Source organism: Ranitomeya variabilis, chromosome 8 (assembly GCF_051348905.1).
Source record: "Ranitomeya variabilis isolate aRanVar5 chromosome 8, aRanVar5.hap1, whole genome shotgun sequence".
NCBI lineage: Eukaryota > Metazoa > Chordata > Amphibia > Anura > Dendrobatidae > Ranitomeya > Ranitomeya variabilis.
Window position 1 is genome coordinate 204,195,779 of NC_135239.1, and position 17,313 is coordinate 204,213,091.

The 17,313-nt window shown below is 44.7% G+C and overlaps 1 protein-coding gene across 1 annotated transcript in view; it reads left to right on the plus strand.

The window, feature by feature from the left end:
- The first annotated feature begins 3,381 nt into the window (after positions 1 to 3,381).
- LOC143787546 (NUAK family SNF1-like kinase 1) overlaps positions 3,382 to 17,313 on the plus strand; it is a 46,253-nt gene continuing 32,321 nt past the window's right edge. Inside the window, exon 1 of the mRNA XM_077276386.1 lies at positions 3,382 to 3,919. Within this exon, the coding sequence (XP_077132501.1) occupies positions 3,659 to 3,919 (261 nt within the window). The 5' untranslated portion in view covers positions 3,382 to 3,658. The remainder of the gene's footprint in view (positions 3,920 to 17,313) is intronic.

Here is a 17,313-nt window from a genome sequence, read left to right on the forward strand (position 1 = left end):
GCGGTCGACTCGGGAAGTCAGGAGAGAGAGACTGCTATCTAATGTGTGGGATCAGTTTACGGAAATAGGGTTGTCTGGTGAAAACAAGTTATCACCTTTCCACGAGATTTGTCACAAGTTGTTAATTGGTGAAGGTCCAACTGCTGGGACTTGTACCGATTGGCAGAACGGGGCACATTTATCGACCGCCGCTCCACACATTCTCTATACAGCCGCTGAGCTCCACACTCAGGTTTTTCTGGCAGTCCGATACAGAATGATGGAGAGGTGGCATCTGACCTGCTTCTCCATTATGCGATCAGCGCAGGTCCCTAGCGGTAGGAGGTCCCTTGGTAGCTTCAGTCCTTCCTCTGCTCCCAAAAACCAACCTTCAAGCTAAGTAGGGCACAGGAGGACACTAATGTAGCAGGTCTCCTCAACGCTGGGTGCACAGAGACTGGTGAGACCCAACACTGTCCCCTGGTCAGGAGATGTAGGGCTACAGCTTAACTACGACTCTCTAGGAACAATTTGCAATTTTTAGTTTTTTTGCAGTTTATTTTGGGATGGGATGTGGGGTGGGGGGTGCAGCTGACTTCATCTTTATCATTTCTGGTTTTATCCAAAATCTGTCTTCCAACTCATCCTCCTCTGACACATCTCCGATTCTGAAATCCATATATTGTGCAATCCACAGCTCAGGTCGGGTCTGATCCATGTTGTGTATGACTAAGAGGAACATTGCATCAAATCGGAGACTCACAGAGGTTATTTGCGACCCAGACATAGTTGTCCTGAGGATGACGGCATGTGACTACATGTACAGTCCATGAGTGGAGATCCCCACCGCATAGTGCACATTGAGATCCTACTGGCCATTAGTGACAGGAGACGTTTCACTGTTTCCTCTGTCATAACATTATCAGAATTATATCTCATAAATGTGGAGGGGAAATTTAGTATTAAACGATATTCCCACGTAACACAAGGACAATCCACCAGAGTCCATATTAGGTTTGTGTTTTACAATTTAAGTACGGACTGCAATGTACGGACTGGCCGCGGGCTTCAAACTTCAAAGACAAGGTCAGGAGTCCCACGGACAGTCCATAGATTGCAGTCTGTACTGGGACCATGAAACATACATGTGTGAATCCGTCCTTACAGAGAGGCTCCCAGTCCGAGCTCATGTAGGGGTCCCATGCATGGACGCCCTCTATGCCATCCATATGCCCTAATAGGTTAGTGGCAGAGGGGCATTTGGCTGCCTAGTCTTGATGGCTACCCCTGCGCCATCTACGCTTTAACCCCTGTTTGCAGGCAAACTCTCATTTGACCTTGGTACATGTATTACGGATCCACGTTGAAAGGGTCTCTACTTTACCTCCCCAAATTTAAAAGTAGATACAGTTTTTTTTTCCTACATATTCATACAGAGTTCAAAGGAAAAAAATAGGTGCAGTATGGAGGCACCAGTTGGCAGCACAAAAATAGTTTACGCGAAAGGGATCGGTCCTATGATGGACAAAAATGGGCATTTTATGATGGTAACTCTTTCGTAACTTTGTGATGCTGCTGCCCAAGGTCCAGGCTTTGTCATATGTAAAGACCGTTAAAGGGAATCTATCGGTAGGATCAACCCTTCTAAGCCGTCTATATGGGCATGTAGGCCACAGAAAGTTGAATGTAATGGTACCTTGATATCTGTGACCTAATGTATTATTCCAGAGTTATTCAGATTTTTTCTTAATATGTAAATGAGCTGTTAAGATCTATAGGGCCGGACATAGATCTCCCCAAGAATCTGCCTCCAGAGATTATTTTAAAAATAAAGGATGTTGCAAGAGTGAGACATGTAGATCAGGAGAGCAGACTGTCAGTCATCACATGTATCAGACTGGTAATGCCCCCTTTCATTTATAATGAGCTCTGGAGGCAGATTGTAAGATCTATGTCCAGCCCATAGATCTAAACTGCTCATTTACATATTAAGAAAAAACTAGATTTCTCTAGAATAAGACATCGGATCAAAGATATAAAGGTGTCATTTTATTCAATTTTCTATGACCTGTGTGCCCATATAGATGGCTTAGGGTTCATCCTGATGAAAGATTCCGTTTAAAGAAATGCTTCCAACAGGTGGCGCTGTAGAGTTCAAGTCATCTTCCTCTCTGAAGAGGCAATTTGCAGTTTAATTAAATAATAAGTATAATGTATTGGTGGTCAAAGTTGTTGTCAGTTTAAAGGGGCATTCACATTTTCTGCATTTATGACATATGAACAGGATGTAACATAAATGTATATTAGATTCAGGTTGCACTTATGAAACCCGCATATATCATCATGCGAATTTGGTCTCATTACATTTAGCTGGCAGTGGAGACGTGGTCATAATTCCCATACAAATGAACAGCAAATCAGACCACTAAAAGTAGAGAACGCCAGGAACCCGTTCTTAAGAAACACGTAGTCCCATTGGTAGAAACCATATGTCTTGTGTAAATGCCATAAATGCACAAGATCAGAGTAACCCTTTAATTCCTAATGGTCAATTATGTCCTAAAATATGTAAACATTATCCTCATTACCACTACTACCGGGGGGGCCAACATTAATTAATGTTAATTTCAACATTACAACTGATTACTAGAGATGAGCGAACCCGAACTTAAAAGTTCGGGGTTGGTACCAGTTAGTGTTAAACGGCGAATTCGGACTTCTCCCAGGAGTCCGCTGCAGAGAGGAGAGAGAATTTTCATGCCCCAAAGTTGGGGTCCCTGTACATGTCAATGGAGTTCAAGTACGGGTACTTGAACCGAACTTTGGACTAAAGTTCGGGTCAGTTCCCAGAACCCGAATTTCCACGGGTCTGCTCATCCATACTGATCACCTATCGAAAAGTGATAAATTGCGGATCGGTGGGGGTCCCCACTCATTTCAAGGACAGGGCTCTGAAATGGCCCCGAAGAGGCGGATTGCCAAGTCATGAGCTATTGTTTGGTGATAACTTTTAATATTTGGAATATGCCTTTTAAGTGCTTCATTCCCCCCAGATCTTGATACATGAGGGTGCCCAAAGCCCCCGGCACATAAGAAGATGCCAATCATTAAATATGGCACCTGGCAGGTATTGCATTGGGGCCGCCGGTGACCACTAGGGCTAACCCCATAATGTTCCCACTAATACCGGCAGCTATAATATTATTATAACACAATATAATTATAGAATGATTACACCACAATATAATATACACCAGACAGCAGAACTCGCCGCCGCCGCAGCAGCAGGTAGAAGATGTAATTGTCACATCAGTCATAGGGCCGGGGAGGAGACCTCACCCACTTCCCAAATGTGTCTCCTCCCAGCCATACTATGAGGATGTAAGAGCGGTGTCCCTGCTCAGTGCAGTCTGCTGCCCAGGGCTCATACACCACAGGAGGAACCAGGGGATAATGATAGCTGCCTGGACCCCATAGCAGCATCTGAGGGGTCAGAGAAGGGAAGGGGGAAGGGTTTGCAACTTTAGAAACTTTTGGCAATAAGTTAGCTGCAACTTTCGCACCCAGATTAAAAATCTGTAACTTTCTATTAATTTATTAGGAATTATTTAACAATATTTATTTAGTGTTTTAGCATGGCCGTTTAGGAAATTATTCTGGAAATCTACAGGCGGACACCATGACAGGGGTGACCGGAGAGGACAACGCAAGGGACGGGGTCAGGTTGGGTGACATAGGGCGTAGAAGAGAAGAGGAGAGGTCCTCTAGTTGGGACAGGTGTGACCCCCGTGGGGTGCAGGGCTCCACTCCTGGGTCAGGGGCCGTGATGAAACTCCATCACAAGCGCAGTATCAAACACCGCTTCCAGCTGTTGGAGACCCTCGGAAGAGGAACATATGGGAAAGTGAAGAGGGGGTTGGATAAAAGCACCGGCATGATGGTAAGTGATGGGCACCGGAATCGTTTTACTATTATATCAGCGCTTCCCGTGTAGCAGAGCTGGATTTGTCGCTACGCACATACATTTGTGTCATTATGTGTCCCTGATGTTTCACGTCAAAGGATTTACCCAAAGATAAGCGGCGTCAGAGATATATATATATATATATATACCGGTATATATATATATATATATATATATATATAGCCGCCGCTTATCCTCATCTTTTTATTTTGGGGGAACGAGGGTATCTGGGTCCGGCCAAATATTGTGATCTTATGTCTAAGATTTGGCTAACGATGGAGTCGTAGTGATCAGGTTAAAATTCTCCAAGGTTTGACATTCTTGTGCAGGTGATGGATGTCGTCTATGGATGATCACATGTCGGGGCGTTCATCTAATGGGGGGTGCGGGGATATGTCTATGACCAGGGGGCGCTCATGGCGGGGGCGAATGTCATTGACACATAAACGTGAATCTTTATCATTGGGTTTGCTGTCTCTTGAGGTAAATGCCTCTGCTCCATACAGATACGGTCGGATAATGACCAAGTTCTTGCTTTTTCATTATTTCAACCAATTCTTTGACGCCATATTTTAAGTGTGAACAAGAACCACAGCCGTTGCCCCTAGCAACCAATTTAATCATCGCTTTAGTTTTTCAATCAAAACGAAAGCTGAAATCTGATTGTGCCTAATATACATTAATAAATGTCTATAGCAACCAACATTCCTTATGGAGGCAAACTATAGGAAATAAGGACAGGACATGTTGCCCATAGCAACCAATCAGAACGCTGCTTTCATTTTCAGACAGGAATGCAAACAGGGATCTGATTGGTTGCTACGGACGACAGTTCTTTGTTTACACACATAAGGCCTAATGGGCAGAATTACTAAGTAATAGAAATGTACAGTAAATGACGCCAATAAAGCAAAGTCCGCGCCGAGGGCCAGGATTATTATGTCTGCTGGATATCTTGGCAGTTTTGTGTAGTAAAATGCGCCACATTTTTTCAAGATTGTTTTGGCCCAAAATATCAGTGCGGTGTATGGCAGCCAACCTGTCTAACACATCTCGCTAGTCGCCATTTTGAAAGATCTGGCGCCATTTGTTCTATGTGGAGACCACTGCGAGTTCTTTTCACATCACCTTTTTGCTCACTTTTGGCGCACGCCATTAGTTGCGAGATTTTTTTTTGTGTGCCGTTTACTCCAAAATCCATTAAAGGGGTTGGCCATGACTTTAACACTGATGGCGTATCCTTAGGATAGGTCACACAGCTCTGACGATTGTATAGTGGCCGCGGCCGGGTACGTCTCACCCGCTATTCCCTATTCATATCTATAGAGGCGGATGTACCTTCCCCGGCCGCCGCGACCATTATTCCCTGTGCTGTCACATCTGGCCAACACCGGGAACAGCTGATCGCTGTCGCACCCTCATGATCAGACATTAAAGACATATCCCAAGGATAGGCCATCCATGTTAAAGTACCAGACCACCCCTTTAAAAGCAAAGGCGATTGAGCTGCAATACCACTGTCCACCTGTGGACATATGTGGCGCTGTTTAATAAAGAAAGGAGCCAGGTTTTTTGTTATCCTGTACAACTCTTTGAACTAATGTGCCTTTTTCTTTTTTTTTAAGCTATTTTGGATTTTCTATAGAGGATTCTCAGATTGACAATGTTCAGTGATTACAAGCTGAGAATTCTCCAGAATGCAGCAGTAATGTAATGAGAATGAGCGCAGTCCGTGGCACAGCGCGCCTCATCCCTGCCAAGTTAAATAAACTGTTTGGCATAGATATATACTAACTCAACAGATAGTCTTGCATGGCCGCGCCTTTAAAAATAGACCAAATCCCCCGACTCCAGACCCGAACAGCTGTTTTAATGCAGTAGGAGCTGACACAAGACGTATGTGGAAGCGGAAAAGGTAGCAAGTGTGTAGGACAGATGGAAGAATAATGCAGGCAGGTGGCCGGGGGCAGCATGGCATCAAAATTCTGCCTTCAGGTCATATTGTGATCTGCAAGGTACCACGACAAGCAAGTCGCAACATGTCAGAACCAGTTGGATTTATTGTGACTTTACTTGCTGTAATTTTGCGGCCCAAAAAATTTCTATGGGGCCGCAAAAATTTGCCGCAATAATTCCACGGCGCGCCGTATAGCCAATGGGGCCGCAAAAACAATGGAAGGTCGTTGTTAGCGGTGCGCCATGACTTTCGGTTTTGCAGAACGCTGTTTTTTTCCCCCAATACTTTTGCTATAGTATTAGGAACCCAAAAAATGGCGATCCGCAAGTTTTTTTGCGGTCTGATATTGCGGCAAACCTTGAAAATTGTGGCGATACAGCCCGCAATAATGGGCTGCAAAAAAAACTGTATGTGTAAAAGAAGCCTTATCGAGGTACCTTGACCTTGAGGGGCCCAATGCATTCACTTGTATTATGCTGCAATGTCGCATGCAGCAATCTTTAACAACATGACAAGTGCCGCAGCCAAATCTACCATGTCAGCTCAGCCTGAAATAATAAATTATCATGTTGCCCTTGGCACCCAACTGCTCCAGTTTTTTTAGATGACAGATTATTTTTCACAAAAAGTAGAATTTAGGTTTTTGAAACCACGGTTTCCATAGATGCGTAACTTCAACAAATAAAAGGGGACTTGGTCATCATTTCGATGTTGCACCTACCACAAAATTTAAACCACAGTCAATTTGGGAGTATTTATTCCCCCTGAAATTGTCAGCTTTGAAATAAGCAAATGTAAAGAGAAAAGCCTTAATGTGTGAGGGTGAGAGCAAGAATTCCACAAAATGTGTCATACATTGCACAGGAACAGGGTGCTGACTCGTCTAAACACGCTCAACGGCCGTGCCCACATGGCCTGTCACACATCTGCAAATGGATTGTGTAAGGGAGAAAAAACCCACACATAACGCCCAAAATCCAAAAATGTGACATTTTGCACAGAATTGTGCACCTGGTTCTGAGAAAGCTGGTGATAGGGTGGATCCTGTGTTATCTACTGTATATAGAGGTGTTATCAGTCATTGTACAGGAGGAGGAGGTGAGCTGTGACTTCACCTATTGTGAATGTTGGATCCTGTGTTATCAGCTGTATATAGAGGTGTTATCAGTCATTGTACAGGAGGAGGAGGTGAGCTGTGACATCACCTATTATGAATTGTGGATCCTGTGTTATCTGCTGTATATAGAGGTGTTATCAGTCATTGTACAGGAGGAGGAGGTGAGCTGTGATATCACCTATTGTGAATGGTGGATCCTGTGTTATCTACTGTATATAGAGGTGTTATCAGTCATTGTACAGGAGGAGGAGGTGAGCTGTGATATCACCTATTGTGAATGGTGGATCCTGTGTTATCTACTGTATATAGAGGTGTTATCAGTCATCGTACAGGAGGAGGAGGTGAGCTGTGACATCACCTATTGTGAATGGTGGATCCTGTGTTATCTACTGTATATAGAGGTGTTATCAGTCATTGTACAGGAGGAGGTGAGCTGTGATATCACCTATTGTGAATGATGGACCCTGTGTCATCTACTGTATATAGAGGTGTTATCAGTCATCGTACAGGAGGAGGAGGTGAGCTGTGACATCACCTATTGTGAATGGTGGATCCTGTGTTATCTGCTGTATATAGAGGTGTTATCAGTCATTGTACAGGAGGAGGAGGTGAGCTGTGATATCACCTATTGTGAATGGTGGACCCTGTGTCATCTACTGTATATAGAGGTGTTATCAGTCATTGTACAGGAGGAGGAGGAGGTGAGCTGTGACTTCACCTATTGTGAATGGTGGATCCTGTGTTATCTGCTGTATATAGAGGTGTTATCAGTCATTGTACAGGAGGAGGATGTGAGCTGTGATATCACGTATTGTGAATGATGGACCCTGTGTCATCTACTGTATATAGAGGTGTTATCAGTCATCGTACAGGAGGAGGAGGTGAGCTGTGACATCACCTATTGTGAATGGTGGATCCTGTGTTATCTGCTGTATATAGAGGTGTTATCAGTCATTGTACAGGAGGAGGAGGTGAGCTGTGATATCACCTATTGTGAATGGTGGACCCTGTGTCATCTACTGTATATAGAGGTGTTATCAGTCATTGTACAGGAGGAGGTGAGCTGTGACTTCACCTATTGTGAATGGTGGATCCTGTGTTATCTACTGTATATAGAGGTGTTATCAGTCATCATACAGGAGGAGGAGGTGAGCTGTGACATCACCTATTGTGAATGATGGATCCTGTGTTATCTACTGTATATAGAGGTGTTATCAGTCATTATACAGGAGGAGGAGGTGAGCTGTGACCACCTATTGTGAATGGTGGATCCTGTGTTATCTAGTGTACATAGAGCTGTTATCAGTTATTATACAGGAGAAGGTGAGCTGTGACATCACCTATTGTGAATGGTGGATCCTGTGCTATCAGCTGTATATAGAGGTGTTATCAGTCATTGTCCTTGAGGAGGAGGAGGTGAACTGTGACATAACCTATTGTGAATGGTGGATCCTGTGTTATCAGCTGTATATAGAGGTGTTATCAGTCATTGTACAGGAGGAGGAGGTGAGCTGTGACATCACCTATTGTGAATGGTGGATCCTGTGATATCTACTGTATATAGAGGTGTTATCAGTCATTGTACAGGAGGAGGAGGTGAGCTGTGATATCACCTATTGTGAATGGTGGACCCTGTGTCATCTACTGTATATAGAGGTGTTATCAGTCATTGTACAGGAGGAGGAGGAGGTGAGCTGTGACTTCACCTATTGTGAATGGTGGATCCTGTGTTATCTACTGTATATAGAGGTGTTATCAGTCATCGTACAGGAGAAGGAGGTGAGCTGTGACATCACCTATTGTGAATGGTGGACCCTATGTCATCTAATGTATATAGAGGTGCTATCAGTCATCGTACAGGAGGAGGAGGTGAGCTTTGACATCACCTATTGTGAATGGTGGATCCTGTGTTATCTGCTGTATATAGAGGTGTTATCAGTCATTGTACAGGAGGAGGAGGTGAGCTGTGACATCACCTATTATGAATTGTGGATCCTGTGTTATCTGCTGTATATAGAGGTGTTATCAGTCATTGTACAGGAGGAGGAGGTGAGCTGTGATATCACCTATTGTGAATGGTGGATCCTGTGTTATCTACTGTATATAGAGGTGTTATCAGTCATTGTACAGGAGGAGGAGGTGAGCTGTGATATCACCTATTGTGAATGATGGATCCTGTGTTATCTACTGTATATAGAGGTGTTATCATTCATTGTACAGGAGGAGGAGGTGAGCTGTGACATCACCTATTGTGAATGGTGGATCCTGTGTTATCTACTATATAGAGAGGTGTTATCAGTCATTATACAGGAGGAGGAGGTGAGCTGTGACATCACCTATTGTGAATGGTGGATCCTGTGTTATCTACTGTATATAGAGGTGTTATCAGTCATTATACAGGAGGAGAAGGTGAGCTGTGACATCACCTATTGTGAATGGTGGATCCTGTGTTATCAGCTGTATATAGAGGTGTTATCAGTCATTGTACTTGAGGAGGAGGAGGTGAACTGTGACATCACCTATTGTGAATGGTGGATCCTGTGTTACCAGCTGTATATAGAGGTGTTATCAGTCATTGTACAGGAGGAGGAGGTGAGCTGTGACATTACCTATTGTGAATGGTGGATCCTGTGTTATCTACTGTATATAGAGGTGTTATCAGTCATTGTACAGGAGTAGGAGGCGAGCTGTGTCATCACTTATTGTGAATGGTGGATCCTGTGTTATCAGCTGTATATAGAGGTGTTATCAGTCATTGTACAGGAGTAGGAGGCGAGCTGTGTCATCACTTATTGTGAATGGTGGATCCTGTGTTATCAGCTGTATATAGAGGTGTTATCAGTCATTGTACAGGAGGAGGGGGAGGTGAGCCGTGACATCACCTATTGTGAATAGTGGATCCTGGGTTATATACTGTATATAGAGGTGTTATCAGTCATTGTACAAGAGGAGGAGGTGAGCTGTGACATCACATATTGTGAATGGTGGATCCTGGGTAATCTAGGAATCCTGTTTGTGATGATAATGAGACTGCTGAAAAGTTATCTGTATAGAACAGAAAACTAGTATAAAGCCTAGTGATCAGTGTTAAAATTTCAGATTTTTTTAAATATCGAGAATAACATGGAATATTGAAAAAATATTGTCAAAAATTTAATAAAAATGAATTTAACTTAAACATTTGATCGAACAATATGTAATTTTATGATTCTATATCCCTTTAAGGGAATGTGACAGAGCTGCAACACCTTAGACCTTGTAATCCTGGGAAACCTCTTTACCTTTCTATAGATATAGAAGGGTCTTTAGTGCAAGCTGGTGGGTATTTAGGTAAGTAGCAGTAATGGGATTTGCGAGGTTCCAGATTACAAAATATCAGATATTTCAATTATAGGTATAGTGTATTATAACATGAAATTCCTTTAATCTGGCATTTGATAATCCAGAACATCTGGTAATCCGATACATATTTTCAGCACAATATAGTGTCAGTTTCTCCTTACACATTGAGGTTTGTTTTGTTTCTGGAATATTTGATAATCTGGCATCTGACAGTTCTCCTGATGCCGGATTAGAGGATTGTTTTGTTATTTCCCCATCATATCACAGATGGAAAGATCAAAGCCGCCCGCTCCGTTTCTCTTACCAGCATGAGACTCTTCTCACTTCTCTTTCACTGTTTTCCCACCTTTATTTTTTCCTTCTTCTCAGCCCAGAATGTGCTAGAAGGAATCTGAGTGATTTCAGCGGCTGCCGACATTCCAGCCAAATTCCCAGAGCAGACAGGGAGAATTTTATATAAAGAAATATTGACGTCTCTGATTCCTGGGGGGATAGAAAGGAAAACGTTCCCTCTCATGAATGGTGGTCAGTGGTCACATTTATTTTTTCATACCCTGAAACTTTAATATATCTGAATCCACTCACATGATTATTAATAATAATAATAATAATAATAATAATGCTGAACGCTAGAAAGAAGCTTACCAGCCACACACAAAAGTATTGATTATTCTTTTAAAGCCTAAGCCTACACTTCAATAGTGGAGTAACTGTGTTACATACATTACATTACTGATCCTGAGTTCCATCCTGTATTATACTCCAGAGCTGCACTCACTATTCTGCTGGTGCAGTCACTGTGTACATACATTACATTACTGATCCTGAGTTCCATCCTGTATTATACTACAGAGCTGCACTCACTATTCTGCAGGTGCAGTCACTGTGTACATACATTACATTACTGATCCTGAGTTCCATCCTGTATTATACTACAGAGCTGCACTCACTATTCTGCTGGTGCAGTCACTGTGTACATACATTACATTACTGATCCTGAGTTCCATCCTGTATTATACTACAGAGCTGCACTCACTATTCTGCTGGTGCAGTCAGTGGGTACATACATTACATTACTGATCTTGAGTTACCTCCTGTATTATACCCCAGAACTGCACTCACTATTCTGCTGGTGCAGTCACTGTGTACATACATTACATTACTGATCCTGAGTTACATCCTGTATTATACCCCAGAGCTGCACTCACTATTCTGCTGGTGCAGTCACTGTGTACATACATTACATTAGTGATTCCGAGTTACATCCTGTATTATACCCCTGAGCTGCACTCACTATTCTGCTGGTGCAGTCACTGTGTACATACATTACATTACTGATTCTGAGTTACATCCTGTATTATACTCCAGAGCTGCACTCACTGTTCTGCTGGTGCAGTCACTGTGTACATACATTACATTACTGATCCTGAGTTACATCCTGTATTATACCCCAGAGCTGCACTCACTATTCTGCTGGTGCAGTCACTGTGTACATACATTACATTAGTGATTCCGAGTTACATCCTGTATTATACCCCTGAGCTGCACTCACTATTCTGCTGGTGCAGTCACTGTGTACATACATTACATTACTGATTCTGAGTTACATCCTGTATTATACTCCAGAGCTGCACTCACTGTTCTGCTGGTGCAGTCACTGTGTACATACATTACATTACTGATTCTGAGTTACCTCCTGTATTATACTCCAGATCTGCTCTCACTATTCTGCTGGTGCAGTCACTGTGTACATACATTACATTACTGATCCTGAGTTACATCCTTTATTATACTCCAGAGCTGTACTCACTATTCTGCTGGTGCAGTCACTGTGTACATACATTACATTACTGATCCTGAGTTACATCCTATATTATACCCCAGAGCTGCACTCACTATTCTGCTGGTGCAGTCACTGTGTACATACATTACATTACTGATCCTGAGTTACCTCCTGTATTATACCCCAGAGCTGCACTCACTATTCTGCTGGTGCAGTCACTGTGTACATACATTACATTACTGATCCTGAGTTACCTCCTATATTATACCCCAGAGCTGCACTCACTATTCTGCTAGTGCAGTCACTGTGTACATACATTACATTACTGATCCTGAGTTACATCCTTTATTATACTCCAGAGCTGTACTCACTATTCTGCTGGTGCAGTCACTGTGTACATACATTACATTACTGATCCTGAGTTACCTCCTGTATTATACCCCAGAGCTGCACTCACTATTCTGCTGGTGCAGTCACTGTGTACATACATTACATTACTGATCCTGAGTTACATCCTATATTATACTCCAGAGCTGCACTCACTATTCTGCTGATACAGTCACTGTGTACACTATGACTCTGCCATGTTGGGACACAGTGGAAACGTCCGGAGCGGTGATTCCCGGTGATTGTATAGAATAGTTTACAGATTATGAGGGCTCCAGAGTTTTGTGCCTTTTTTTAATCCTGAATTCCTTATGTGTGAGATGGGAATCCTGCGGAGTTTCTGCGCCTCTTTTCACATCCTCGGTGACGCCGCAGACACATGTGTTGCAGGAGGATGTGGTTAAGTGTTTTCTGGAAGCTGCTGACTTGTCTGATAGATAAAGGCTTCCGGGCTCATTGATCACTATAAGAACATCTGTCCTTCCAGCAGACGTCCCACAAGACAGCTGCAGACATGGAGGACGCCCACAGGTGGCGCTATGAGTATTAAACCATTTTATATGAGCGATCCGACAACAGGCGGTCGCCGCCCATTCTATTCTACTAATAACTATGGAGTCGTTATCCTTCACCTTTTTACATTTTTATTATTAGTACTGTGATAATTAAAGGGGTCCTAGAAAATCCGCAGTGATTGGCTCTGGGGAAACCTGGTAGTAAGTTTTTAATTTCCCTGCAGCACCTCTACAGGAGAAATGAAGTATTACACCTTGTCCATTCATATTCTGCATGATGTAGGACGGACATGTCCTCCAGAGCGAATGTGACCGTTCTCTGCTCTGGCCCAAAACTAAGGATCCTGAACAAAAGACCATGAATTATTAACTGCCATGGAATTAATGGTGCTATATAAATAAATAAATAATAATAATAATTCACCAATTAGAACATTTTATGTAAAAATATGACCTAAGATTTGGGGCAATGATGTGACCGGATTACTGGAGACATAATTGGATGATGGCAAGATCTATTGAATCTGTTGTCCATCTACCCTAAGTATAGGCTGGGAATTACCCTGCTCTTGAACTTGTAAAACTACAACTCCCAGCATGCCCCCGACAGCAACAAGTAGTCTAGGCATCCAAAAATCTATTTTTGCAACAGTTGGAGAAGGCCTGTGTGGCATAATTGGCAATCATGTGTTTATGGGCGGCTCATGCCCAGCTCCGGGGGGTGTATATTTATGCATCGGTCTATTTAGTCTGAATCTTTGCTGCCCATGACGCACTATGCAAGAAACACGGTGCCAGCACTAACGAGGAAGGAAGTCGCTTTAAACATGGCCGTGTATCAAACAGAATAAGAGCCTGACAAGTAAACATAAGGCTGAAGGCTCCGGTGCTCGGATTACGTGACGACACTGCAGCTGTGAGAGAGAGACAACTGGCCATTCCTCTTAAAGGGACATTTTCAAGCTTTATATTGATTGCCAAAAAACTGGGGTAGAAAAGTTGCAAATCTTTGCCCATCTTGTAGTTGTGCAAAAAAATGGCGACTTTTGGTGAATTTCCGCCAACTTTTTGAAAAGTGGACGGATCGTAGTGCGACTATGGTGTGGCCCAGCTCCTATGTACAGAGACCCCAAACTGCTACATTGTAGCAAACAAGCCGAGAATTGTGCAGAAACTGATTTGTTTACGACTGGTTACAATTGTATCCATTTCCATGTACAGGATTGCTGCCTCTGAAAGTAAAAAAGGACTGATTTCATTCACTATCAGCAAGTAGAGATCTTATTGGTGAGAAGTTGAAGCAATGAGTATATGTGAAAGTTGTAGAACTTTTCATGGATACAAAGATTATGGGATTGTTCTCCACATAGATCTTCAGGAGAAGATTGACAGTTTGACAAAGCGGCAGAGTCAATTGAGCTGCTGATCCGAATTGTAATCTCTACCTTGTTGCAAGCAGAGGCAGATTAGATTCTGCAGGACAAGAGAACTGCTTTACAGCAGCACTTGGAAATTCCATAGCAAAGAGCTTGTAAGCGCTGCACTCCTTGCCTTGTAGACCAACCACCTTTATAGGAGGGACTTTAACATTGATAAGAAACACTGACAAAAGATGGTGCCCTGCAGGTCGCCCTACTGGAAAACAGGCACATACTAAGAAGCGCAGTGTGCACATACCCTAAGGTGAGAGGCACTTGGGAGACTTTGTGCTCACATTGAGAAATCCCTTGACGTCACATGCAGATTAGCCTGGAAGTGCATTGGGGGGGGGGGGGTATGCTCAGATTGGGTGAACACGCCCCCAATGCACTTGCAGGCCAATTTGCATGTGGCTTCAAAACTCGATTTCTCGGTGCCATCCCATAGGATTACTACAAGACAGGTGGCATTTTTATTGTGCTACAAGGATCGATACAGTCATGGTGCGAAGTGTCAGTAGTGAAATCATCCAGAAGGTTCCTTTAAATATGACTTGTATTCCTGGCTGTGTATTGGAGATTACTGGGCCGGTGCTGTGTACTGGTGATTACTTGGCCGGTACTGTGTAATGGTGTTTACTGGGCCGTTGCTGTGTACTGGTGATTACTGGTCCGGTGCTGTGTACTGGTGATTACTGGGCTGGTGCTGTGTACTGGTGATTACTGGGTTGGTGCTGTGTATGTCATGTCGGACGCTGTTCAGACCAGGTCGTTCGACAGACAACGGTAATTCCGCTTTTGACCACTATTTGCTCATTGGCGTCGGCTAGATTTTATCTAGCTGTTCCGGGGTTAATTTACCTGATCCTCGGATTGGAAGCTGGGCCATGCCCATTGCCTTTAAATAGTTCTCCTGATCATTGGGAGTCGCCGATTATAGCTTCTGTCTTGTGCGTTGTTATCTCGGTCTGGAGTGGAGAGCTGGTTGTTGGAGATTCGTTGCTGGTGGTGTATTTTCCTTAGTCTTATTTTTTACTCCTTCCTATATTTGTATTTATTTTGCCCTGCACATTTATAGTGTATTCCTGAGTGACTGCGGCGTGGTGTATATTTTCCTTTATCCTTGTCTGTGCTAACTGTGGGTATTGGTGTATTACCTCTTCACTGGGTGGTGGGCGGTTGGTTTCAGCCTAGGGTTGAGACAGGGCGAGGGTCGAGGCCTGGACATGCACACCATCAGTGTAAACTCCAGGTAGAGGGTCAGTTAGGATTTCCCTAGTCTGAGGGAAATTGCAGGGGCCCGGGTTATTAGCTCTCGCTCACCTAGTCTCCCCGTGACAGTGTACTGGTGATTACTGGGCCGGTGCTGTGTGCTGGTGATTACTGGGCTGGTGCTGTGTACTGGTGATTACTGGGCTGCAGGGGCGTAACTACCGCGGTCGCAGCGGTCGCCATTGCGACCGGGCCCCGCAGGTCAGGGGCCCCGGGCCGGCAGGTCTGAGCAGGGCCAGGCTGGCCATCGGGCACTTCTGGCAAATGCCAGAAGAGCCGATGCCAGTAGTGGGCCGCTGCACTGTTCCTCCCCCGGAACCCCCCCCAGTGCCGCCGCCGCCGCCGCATTTAACTATACCGGCGTCTATGACACCGGTATAGTTCAATGCAATGATGGGAGGAGAGAGCGTCACCTGACGCTTCCTCTCCCATCATTCCCCGCTCTGCCTCTGACAGTACACTGCGGGTGCGCGATGACGTCATATCATCGCGCACCTGCAGTGTCCTGGGCAGACTGCAGCCGCCAGGAGCAGCGCGGGCAAAAGGAAAGGTGAGGAGAGTTTTTTTTTTTTTTTCTTTTTAACCGGACTGTGGGGCCATTATCGGGGGGGGGGGGGGGGATGAGATGTGGGCTGTGCTCTATATATCCCTGTGCGGGCTCTGCTGTATATACCCCTGTGGGGGCTGTGCTGTATATATCCCTGTGCGGGCTCTGCTGTATATATCCCTGTGGGGGCTGTGCTGTATATATCCCTGTGCGGGCTCTGCTGTATATACCCCTGTGCGGGCTCTGCTGTATATAACACTGTGCGGGCTGTGCTCTATATACCACTGTGCGGGCTCTGCTGTATATAACACTGTGCGGGCTGTGCTGTATATACCACTGTGCGGGCTGTGCTCTATATACCACTGTGCGGGCTCTGCTGTATATAACACTGTGCGGGCTGTGCTCTATATACCACTGTGCGGGCTGTGCTCTATATACCACTGTGCGGGCTGTGCTCTATATACCACTGCGGGCTGTGCTGTATATACCACTGTGCGGGCTGTGCTGTATATACCACTGTGCGGGCTCTGCTGTATATACCACTGTGCGGGCTCTGCTGTATATACCACTGTGCGGGCTGTGCTGGATATACCACTGTGCGGGCTGTGCTGGATATACCACTGTGCGGGCTGTGCTGGATATACCACTGTGCGGGCTGTGCTGGATATACCACTGTGCGGGCTGTGCTGGCACCCAACACCATGTTGCAGTGCAGGAGATTCCTGCAACAGTCCGAGGCGTATCTAGGGGAAGCGGGGCAGGGGAAGGTGGGGGGGTTGTGGGGGCGGGGGAAGGTGGGGGGGGGGGGGTAGGGGGGGGGCCCCATTTGGAAGTTCGCACCGGGGCCCATAACTTTGTAGTTACGCCACTGCTGGGCAGGTGCTGTGTACTGGTGATTACTGGGCCGGTGCTGTGTACTGGTGATTACTGGGCCGGTGCTGTGTACTGGTGATTACTGGGCCGGTGCTGTGTGCTGGTGATTACTGGGCCGGTGCTGTGTACTGGTGATTACTGGGCCGGTGCTGTGTACTG